Below are 10,345 nucleotides of genomic sequence, written 5' to 3' on the forward strand. Positions count from 1 at the left end.
TTTCAAATTGAGTTAATTAGCTTCATAGGCCAAAAGATGATTTAAGCATATACTCAAATTAACTTTTCCAGTTCTCCCACTTGGGCCATTAATCAATTTCTGTAGTAATATCATTCTTCTCAACCTAGCCCTTTGAGTTTCTCAAGATTTCACTCCTAGACTTTATTCTCATTCTATTATGCAAGCTCAATCTCCAGCACAGATTTAGTTATTTTCCATAAAAACTTGGGTCTACCAAAACTTCAGTTAGCTTTTAGTTCAGACCTTCTCACTGAGCTGGACCCAAAGATGCAGCTGCCTGATGAGCACCTCCCCTGGGGTCTCAAATCTTTCCTTCAGTATTGCAGTGATTTCTAACCAAAATGCTTCAGAAAACATCTTCCACTAGTCCAGTTACTTCTCTGTTAACTGTGAGGATAAAATTGCCTCAAGGTACCAAATAATTGTAATGGAATTCCCTCTGCTCCCAAACTTGGTCCACACCCACTGTTTTCTATTTCAAATGACCATTTACTTAGCCAATTTGTAAGGCAGAATCCTGGCAAATATACATGGCCCCTTCTTTTCTCATTCCCCGTATCCAAACCTTGAGATCTGTTGCTTTAATTTTATCTTTTAAATTCTTCTACTTCTAAAAGTCTAATTCTCTCCACCACTATTGCCAGTATCCTAACCCAAGGTAATATTTCTTGATTTAACTACTACAAAAATCTATCAATCTGTCTACTAGATGCACAGAATTTTACTCTTGCTCCATCTCCAATCTTTTCTGTACCCTGCAATCGGGACCGTTATATCAAAAAAAAAATTCGCTGGTTACAAACACACCATCTGTTTAAAATGTTTAATACTCAATCTGTGAGTATTGACCTAATGTTCCAGCCTCATCTTGCTCCACTCTCTGCCTTTTCATTACACGTGCAGTTTCTCTGGTCCAGGATGCTATTCATTCCATCCACTACTCTTACCACCAAATAGGCCCACCTAATCATATTTCAGTTCAAGTCTCACTTCCTCACTTCACTGACTCCCACAGACTATGTCAAGTTTCTTTGGGACGTATCCATAACTTGCTGTGTTTCTTATATTTCTTCATGTGATGAATACCCACCAACACCCAGCTCAACCCAACAGCAGGAACATTTATAATAGTTACGGTTTTGTTTCTTGTGCTGGACTAGAGGCTTCATGAGAGCAGGAATATCTCTGTTTTGCTCTTGTATCCTCAGGCCCTACACAAGTGCCTGGCACATTAAAGGTGGTAAAAATTGAATGAATGAGTGAATAAGAGAAACCATAGAAAGCCTCAACAGTTAAATCTAAAATAGTCTAATCTAGCTAATTTTACATAAAAAATGAAACAAGTTGAATAAAGTAGCTTGTCTAAGGTCACAAAGGTAGTCTGTACCAAAGCTGGAGTTTCTTATTCTCTTGTTGCTGTTTTACACGGACACCAGAATCTGTGATAAGCCATGTGTCGTTATCTGAATTTTCAGCCTTAGATCCGTAACAGGGACAACGCATATTGTTTAACACATTCTGATCTAGTCAGGCTTTCTTGACGTTTCGAAAAGGACCAATCCCAGTCTGCAATGCAAACAATGGGTTAGTCGCTTAGAAACCACACATCCCGGCATGCCACGTTCCTGAGTGAGCTCAGGTTGCATTCTGGGAGTTGTAGTCTCTCGGGACCAGCCCCGCCCGTCGTGTCGTGCAGCTTCGGCGGGCTGTGTTTGGAGAAAACCCTGTCGGGTGGCTCAACACCCAAGCCCAGGAGAGCAGAGCCGCCCTGCAACCTTTGCCCTCAGACCCCGGAGGCCGGCTCCGCCCCTTTTTGACTCTTTCCCACGGCCCAAAATGGCGGCGGAAGTGGATTTTGGCGACCTAGAACTGTTCGAGGCGTTTGACCACCCAGAGGAGTCGATTCCGAAGCCCGTTCACACCCGCTTCAAGGACGACGACAGAGACGAGGAGGACAGGAATGGGATCGGCGACACGGAGGTACGGGAGCGGCTTCGGCAGTGCGAAGAAACCATCGAGCAGCTCCGCGCCGAGAATATCCTTCCCGCTCGCTGGGCCCAGTCACTAGGCGTGGGGTCGGTGCGGTGGCCCGCGAGGGCGCGGGAGGAAATTCCAGTAAGGCCAGAATTCCAAGTAATTTCCCTCGCCCGCTGGCGGGCTCAGGGTCTAGGGTTTGGGTTGCACAAGCTGCCCCCAGGCCTCCGCGCAAACCCTTCCCTTCCGGGAATCAGTCTCCTGACCAAATCCACTTCTCCAGCCTCCCAACTGGGTGCCGTTTTGGGGGTTATTTTAGATAACCACTTCTCTCTTTTTGGAGCCATTATCCGATTTCACTTTTTCAGCCAAGCTTAAGTTGATGTAGTCACGTTATAATACTTCGACCTTGGGTCAGTTTTCATCGCGGGGCAAGAGCTGGTAATCCTGGGATGCAGAGTTGGGAGCCTTAAGGAATTGCGGCATGCAAAGAGAAATGGTTAATTACTTGATTAAAATAGGGGATTAACGTTAGAGTTCTTCCACTTTTAGCTAGCTTCTGTGGTGAAGATGCATTACAACGCTTTGGGGAAAACGTTCCAGATAAGCTTCTATTTGGCTTTAGTTACATGGTTACAGATTTTCTGGAGTTGCTAGTATGTTTATTTACATTCTTAAGGTTTTTAAAACTATTCGTACAGGTGATTTTGGTTATGGTCGTTTTCCTTTTTAAATTTGTAAAGAGCCATGAAAGTGGTTGGTATATAAGGTTTTAAAGTTTTCGAAGTCTAGTTTGTTTGTTTGTTTTTTTCATAATGCCATTTTCCTCGACATTTTATTATGAAAATTTTCAAAATTCAGAAAAAAATTAAATATTCAAGATACAAAAAATACAAAAATACAGGCTTGTACAGTGGAAATCTGTATATTCCATTTACATTCTTCAGTCATCAACAGTAATCTGGCATTTTGCTTTATCACATATCATGATGCTTTGACTTGGGAAGTTTTCTTAATTGGCCGTTTAAACTTTTGACAGGGATGCCGTTGTTTGACTAACGTTTTTGGTTCAGTCTGTTAGTCTCATGAACTTCACGGTTGTTTCTTAGAATATATGTTCAAAGGGGTGAAAACTACATGAATTTTAACTTTTAGGGCCCAGTGCCTTGCCCTGCAATAAAACAAGCTCAGTAAGTGTGTCATCACAAAATACTCGTGGGTCTTTTACGTTCATAACATTCTGACAACAAAAGTGAGAGTTAGTAGTAGTTGAATTTTATGATCTGCATGATTCCATTTAATGACGGCTAATACTCCTTAACAAGTAATAACATCAAGAACTTAAAAGAAAATTGAACATTCTGACTCGACCGAGGTATGAGATCTTGAAATTACACCATAATTGCCCCTTATTATTTATCTTGATATTAATATTTAATCACAGTTTTTTTTGTTAAAAGGGTGTAGGGTTTTTGTATTTTTTTTTATTTATTCAACATACTCTGAAGAAATCGGAGTATAGGCTAGCGGGCTGGGTTAGTTCACTTGGTTAGAGTGTGGTGCTACACCAATATCAAGGGTTCAGATCCCCAAACCAGCCAGCTGCCAAAAGAAAGAAACAAAGCAGAGTAAGGGTCCTTTATTCCTAATTTATGGGCATAAAATCTGATTTCTTATAAGTGCACTAAACTTTTAAACTGACTTATCTAGTGAAAATATTTGTGAAACTAGAAAATTTTGGCTTAATGTTCAAAACAGGCAAGTTGTCAATCCAGTTGTTTCTATTCAACAAACATTTCTGGGAAGTTAGAACTAAAATTACAATGTTACTCTAGCTGAAGGTTTATTTACATGATTAAAATGTGTTCATAAATAGAAACAGTGCAAAGATACAGCATTTTATTTTATTTTATTCATTTTATTTTATTTTATTTTTTGGCGGCTGGCCAGTACAAGGATCTAACCCAGGACCTTATTATCAGCACCCTGCTCTAACCAGCTCAGCCAGCCAGCCAGCCAGCCCTCCCAAGATACAGCATTTTAGAAGAAAAGTAATGTGGTTTCGAAAAAAGTACAGTGAGTAGATTTGCATTCAGGCTTCTGATTTTAAGAGATAGATTAAATGCAGGTATCTCTTTTTAGAGTGGGGGTGGCGGCTGGCTGGTATGGAGATCTGAATCCTTGACTTTGATGTTATAAATCTGATCTCTAACCGGCCAGTCCATTAAATGCAGGTGTCTCTTAATATAAGCTTAACAGTTTACTAAATCCAAAATATTTGGTAAAGTACAGACTTATTAGGTGGAATAGTATTTTCAAGCTTTCAGATTTTAGGGCTGCCATGAAGTAGTTTCACATGCCCTCTATTGTCCCTAGTACCAGCTGGAGTACTGGCTGCATTGGTGACTAAAAGTTTAAATTTTAGAATTTAGTAGTATTTCAGAATAACTTCCCCATACCCTACCTTTCTACCCCTATGTAAGCACCTTTTGTGTATCTAAACTCATTTTTTGTTAGATTTTAAATGTATTAAATATAACTGGAATTCCCCATAAAAATCATGATTTTTACATGTTAAAGATATTTTATTTAAGCACACATTTTCTAAAAGAATTAGTCCTTTAAACATTAAATTTTTATTTGAAAAGGGTTGATAATAACCTGAGATCAAATGATTACAGCATCATAGGCTTTGCCAGTTTATAACAAGGAATCATCGATATCATGAAAAAAGAGTAAAGTATTATTTTTTTAGAATTATTGCCCTCCATATTGTCAGATTGGCAAAGCGTTTTACAGAAAACCAAGGGAGAACGAGAATAAAATTATTTAGATAAAGTTTGTACCCCCAGGTCTCTTGGTTTAATTCTTATTTTTGGAACTGTCATAATGAGAAGTTTTCCTCTTTTTTATCGATAAGCTTTTTAAACTTTTTATTATGAAAATGTTCAAACATGCAAAAAGTGAAACAGTAGTATGGGTAACACCTGTGTTTTCCTCACTCTGCCTTCTTCAAGTCCCATACACACATTTCACCCCAAATATTTCAGCATGTACTTTTAAAGATAAAGACTTTTGTGTGCATAACTACAGTACCATCACATGTAATAAATGGCATGATTTCCTTAAAAATATTCCCTACCCAGTCGGTATTCAAATTTCTCCAACTGAGTGTATTTATAGATGGTTGCTCAAATTAGACTGCAACCAAGGATGATGTAGATGCATATGGCTTTTTCTTTTTTTTTTTTTTTTTTTGACGGCTGACTTGTATAGGGATCCAAACCTTGACCTGGGCATTACAAGGTAGTGCTCTAACCAACAGGCCAAGCTGCAAGTGGCTTTTAAAAACACGTATTTTTAGGGCCCGCCCGTGGCTCACTCGGGAGAGTGTGGTGCTGATAACACCAAGGCCATGGGTTTGGATCCCATATAGGGATGGCCAGTTCGCTCACTTGGGAGAGAGTGGTGCTGACAACAGCAAGTCAAGGGTTAAGATCCCCTTACTGGTCATCTTTAAAAAAAAAAAACAAAAAACAACAAAAAATATGTATTTTTAAAAACTGAAGTTTACCTAAATTGAAAAAAGTCTCTGAACTTTTTCATATTTTAATGTTATTTATTCACTTGATACAAACAATTCAAAATAGAAACTGGTTTTTTCACTTGCTATACAGGTAGAGGAATATGGGGCAGGTGAGAAGAGGAGGAATCAGAGAGTTAGCTGGTCCCAGGTTACTGAAGGGATATATTGCAAGTTTCTATCAAGTATTTCATTTTCCTATATACTTCCAAGTCAAATCACTCAAATTCTTTGAGAAATTTATTTTTATAACCTGCCGGTTTATCCATTTACTCCTCCCCTCATTTTGTAAGGACACTAGCCATCAAGTAAAGAAAGTTTTTGGTTGAAAACAGAAAGATTAATTGTAGTTCTTAATTTTTGTGAAACATTTAAAAAAAATATGTTCATGTAAAACCATTAAAGTAGGTAAAATTGGTGAAAGCTTAAAACTGGAGTTCTTTGTGGTTCTTGGTCTTAATTGTGAAATATTACATGATCTTTAGTACTTAAGACTTATAAAAGTTACATGTTTACATATATATATGGAAGTTTTACTTTAATATCTTCTATGTTTTAACTTCTGTTTTAGTGGAATATTGGTGAACAATACTAAGTTAGATGGACCTTTATTACAGATTCTGTTTATGAACAATGCTATTTCAAAGTAAGTAATTTTTCCCTTTCCTAAATATGAGTTAATGTGTTTATGAAAGTGTTTTCTATAAATATGCTATTTTCATTTTTACTTAAATCATCTTTATTCTTTTACTTAAAATGCTCCTGGAGTTAAAGTGTATGGAATCATGATTAAGAGCAAGGACATTGGAGTCATATAGACCTGAATTTGAACCTGGACTCTTATTTTCTACATCTGTGAACCTGGGCAGGTCACAGAACCTTTCTGCATCATCGTTTTCCTCACTGGAAATCAGGTTACTAATAGTAACTACCTCTTAGGTAGCTAAATGAGCACCTGCAAGAACCCAGGAAATAGCTTCCAATAAAAATGACCACTACCACCATAGCAATAATAATAGTGTTAGCCACATCTCTCCCAAAATCAAGTAACTGAGTTTTCCATGTTAGCTGTCTTTGAAACCTACCCACATCATTATTTTTTTTAATAGCAAAACTAGACCCTTTGCCAGCCTTCCAGCGTGCTTGGGTTTAGGGCGACTCAGGGCATTCCTGCAGAGCTTGCTAGAATGTTCTGAAATGGTTGAGGCTTTGCTCTATCCCTTACTCAGAACATGGTCATAAACATTTCAGACAGTTGCTTGTCCCCTCCCAAGTCACTTAATCATATTGTTATCTTATGTGGTGGCCAAGACAAAGAAGGTAGAGGGAACAGGTGCCAGGCCCATAACCTACTTTATCTCAGCGGAAGTGGAACCCAGGCTCTGAGGGTGGAGAAGCTGGATGGTGGATGCAGCAGCAGCAAAGTGCTGAGCACAGCTGGACTTTAGCACTATTGTCCACCCCAGACTAGAATTAGCATCTGCTGTAGCTCATGACAGTCTGACTTCTTCACCATTCCCTGGCATTTCTTCTGCGGACTTCTTGCAATGTCAGGGCTAGAAGAGACCCGAAAGATCATCAAGTCTGTGAAGAGGATGCTGAGTCTGAGACATTGTGGCTGCCCAATTGCAACCTAACAAGACCTGGGCTCCTTTGATATCTCCTGAAATGAGCACTACAGAATATTTGATGAGTGTGGTTCTTGACTCGGAGGGTTAGAGAAAGTAGATCTCAGTATTTTTTCTTGCATTGCATTTTGGTTTTTTTTTTCCAGTTTCATATTTATATTGGTGTTTCCTTATATGTGCATAAAGAATCTTTGGGAGGAGGGTGTGGAAGAATTGAATATGTTAGTTGTTGTCTTTGTGTTGCAGAAATATGTGGCTAGGAGACAGGGTAGGAAGGGAGCTTTTCATTATGGATTTTTTTACTTTTGGATTTTGAACCATTTACATGTATCTATTAAAAAATTAAATATATAAAATTTATAAATAAAATCCATTTATTCTTTGCACAACTGTTTCAAACCCATGTTAGGTTATCATAATCATTTTGTTAACTTGGCAACAATGTGTGTTTTTCCCTAATGAATAGGTTCCTGAGTGTTACAGAGTCAGTGATTTGATAAACCTCTGAAAAATAAAATAAGATTTACACATGACGTGTAATAATGCATAAGACTTCAGTCTGTTAAATGTCTTACTCTGGGTTCTGACAATTTTGTCCTCTTATACAGGCAATATCATCAAGAAATAGAGGAATTTGTATCAAATTTAATAAAAAGATTTGAGGAACAGCAGAAAAATGATGTGGAAAAGACTTCCTTTAATCTTTTGCCCCAGGTATTTCAATTTAAGAGACTTTAAAATTAGTAGGTTATGCTTTTAACCACCAATGATTAGGCCACGGAGATGCTCTTTCAAAACCAAAGTGATTGTTAAGATTGTCTGTTCACCTTCCCTCCCTCTACTGGCCTCTTCCTCCAAAGTCTGACTGGATTGTGGCTCCTTTGGTCAGGGGCATCATATTCAGACCTGGCTCTTTTCATTTCCTAACTTGGACACACGGTTTTGGGCAAAAAATTAATTTCAGGCCAGGAAAAAATTCTGTATTTCTGGGGGTTATAAAAGATGGGTTCTTTTTATCTAAAACCACAGACATATGTACTGTCTTTCCCCTCGCCCTTTCCTTGTTAAAAAATCAGTAATATGCCCAAAGAAATCTGAGAAATTTTACTATGTGAATATTAGAGCATAAATTGATGTAGAAAAAAACAAAAGAATCAGATTTATGATTTCTGGGCTTTTTTTTAAATTAAGGTAAGTAGAATCTCTCAAATAAGGGTATTTAGCTCTTTATTCTCAGGGTTTAGAGAATGGAGCATTCTGATTAATTATATTTATTATCACCTTTAGTTTTTATGTATCCTATACAATTTTTAAAGATTCAAGAAACAAAATAAATTTAACAATAAAAATTGTACTATTATTTAATTTTTGAGTCAAGGACAAGGAACACTTTGGAATTCTGTAGAGGTCTGTGGAGGTCTGTAAGGGTTATATTATCAGTATTGACTAGTAATGTAAAATTATATTATTTAAAAAGTTTTTTGGTTATCTGATTTCACGATGATCTGAAACCTGCCTTGCCAGTTTAAGCATTGAAAGTTCCATAATTAATCTTGATCAACACGAAAGTTATAGTGCATGCTAATACTTCAGAAGTGGTATCTTTTTCAGTTTTTCCATGTGAAACTTTTCATAAATATTCCTAGCTTAACTTCTAAACTCACCCTAATAATGACAACGATGATCCAAAAATTTATATACCTTAATAGTAAGTATGAGAAAATAAAAGGAATGTATTCAGATTCCTAAGATTTGAAATTTAAAGTTGTTAAAAATTGGCTATTCTTCGTAATGTGTGTTTTTCTTTGTATTAGCCATCCAGTATTGTGCTAGAAGAGGACCATAAAGTAGAAGAATCCTGTGCCTTTAAAAACAACAAGGAAGCTTTTAGTGTAAGTTTGGACATTTTAGTTTCGAATTCTGTAGATATGTGTTTCCTATCCTATGTCAGCTGGGTGGTATTTAAATGATAAAGTGATATGGTCCCAGCATTCTTTTGTTATAAATAATAGTGTAGACCTCATCCTCTAAATATTATAATTTGCTTTTTCATAACTATCACATTGTGACCTGGGGGTACAATAGACATACTTAGGAGGGCTTTGTTTTTGTCCTAACCAAGCTCTTTGTGTTTATTTTTCAAAAACTTGAGTGAAGATATAGAAAGCATGCTTGTTGAACTTAGAGATGGCTGAAGCTAAGAGGGACAGATAGTTAATATAACAGATAGCAGATTTGAAATTTAAGATGTTGACAGACTCAACTGGTGGGTGAAAAATAGAAGAAGCTTAACAGAAAAGACTTACATTTAGGATAACAGCTTTTCAGTACCTATGCCGAATTCAGTAGTGTCAATACAGTATAGTATGATTTTGGAGCTTACAGTTTTTTTGAAAAGATATATAATCTTGGATGCTATTAAAGGAAAACTAGTTTTCATGTTTATGGAGTATTATCCCCCATTAATATACCACAGTTTTAAAGATATGGGACTGCTGGGATGATGAAAAGCCCACAAACCTTGTTGAAGAGAAGATTTACAAGGGATGTCACATCTCTGCAAGTAGGATAAAGGCTGTTGTTTGGAACGGGTATTTTAAATCACCCTTTATAGTGCCAAGGGATGGAATTAGGACCAGTGATTGAATTGAGTACAAGATGGTACATTTCAATTCAACTTTTATAGAAAGCCGATATTTCTATCAGAAATGTGAAAAATGAAGTAGTACAACTCCTTTCAAAAAGTGGATTCCATGTTATTGAAGTCAAATAAAGACCGAGATGCTATCAGGGCACTTTAAAGAAAGATTTCTGGATTTGAATTAGGTAATTTTTCATTTCCTTCCTAATTCTAAGGTTCTGAGATTTAAAGTGGCACCTGCCTTAGAAATTGGAAATTTTGTGAATTTGCTAATTTAGTCCTTTAACGTATACTAATAAATATTTACCGAATGCTGCTTTGTGCCAGGGATCATTCTGGGTTCCACAGGACACAGCAATGAAAAAAAGGGCAAAGTCCCAGCTGTCATTTAATTACCTTCTAGTGGGGGTAGTCAGTGCTTTCAAGCAGAATAAAGAAGGATAGGGAGTTAGTAACTGTGGGATAGGTGGTTTGTAAATGAGGAGTTAGTGGCAGCCT

The 10,345-nt window shown here is 37.2% G+C and overlaps 1 protein-coding gene and 1 non-coding gene across 4 annotated transcripts in view; both read left to right on the forward strand.

Annotated features, from left to right (window-relative positions):
- Window positions 1–1,790: 1,790 nt before the first annotated feature.
- ZCCHC8 (zinc finger CCHC-type containing 8) overlaps window positions 1,791–10,345 on the forward strand; it is a 24,997-nt gene continuing 16,442 nt past the window's right edge. The window contains exons 1-5 of one of the 3 annotated variants that reach the window (XM_063085740.1): window positions 1,791–2,056; window positions 3,328–3,370; window positions 6,150–6,224; window positions 7,815–7,920; window positions 9,021–9,098. In XM_063085740.1, the coding sequence (XP_062941810.1) occupies window positions 1,858–2,056; window positions 3,328–3,370; window positions 6,150–6,224; window positions 7,815–7,920; window positions 9,021–9,098 (501 nt within the window). In that variant the 5' untranslated portion in view covers window positions 1,791–1,857. The remainder of the gene's footprint in view (window positions 2,057–3,327; window positions 3,371–6,149; window positions 6,225–7,814; window positions 7,921–9,020; window positions 9,099–10,345) is intronic. The other 2 variants (XM_063085739.1, XM_063085741.1) reach the window with 2 other exon arrangements.
- Window positions 6,702–6,835, forward strand: LOC134371389 (small nucleolar RNA SNORA9). The gene has a single exon (XR_010022813.1). It is a non-coding gene; the product is annotated as a small nucleolar RNA SNORA9 (small nucleolar RNA).

Source organism: Cynocephalus volans, chromosome 2 (assembly GCF_027409185.1).
Source record: "Cynocephalus volans isolate mCynVol1 chromosome 2, mCynVol1.pri, whole genome shotgun sequence".
Classification (NCBI taxonomy): Eukaryota; Metazoa; Chordata; class Mammalia; order Dermoptera; family Cynocephalidae; genus Cynocephalus; species Cynocephalus volans.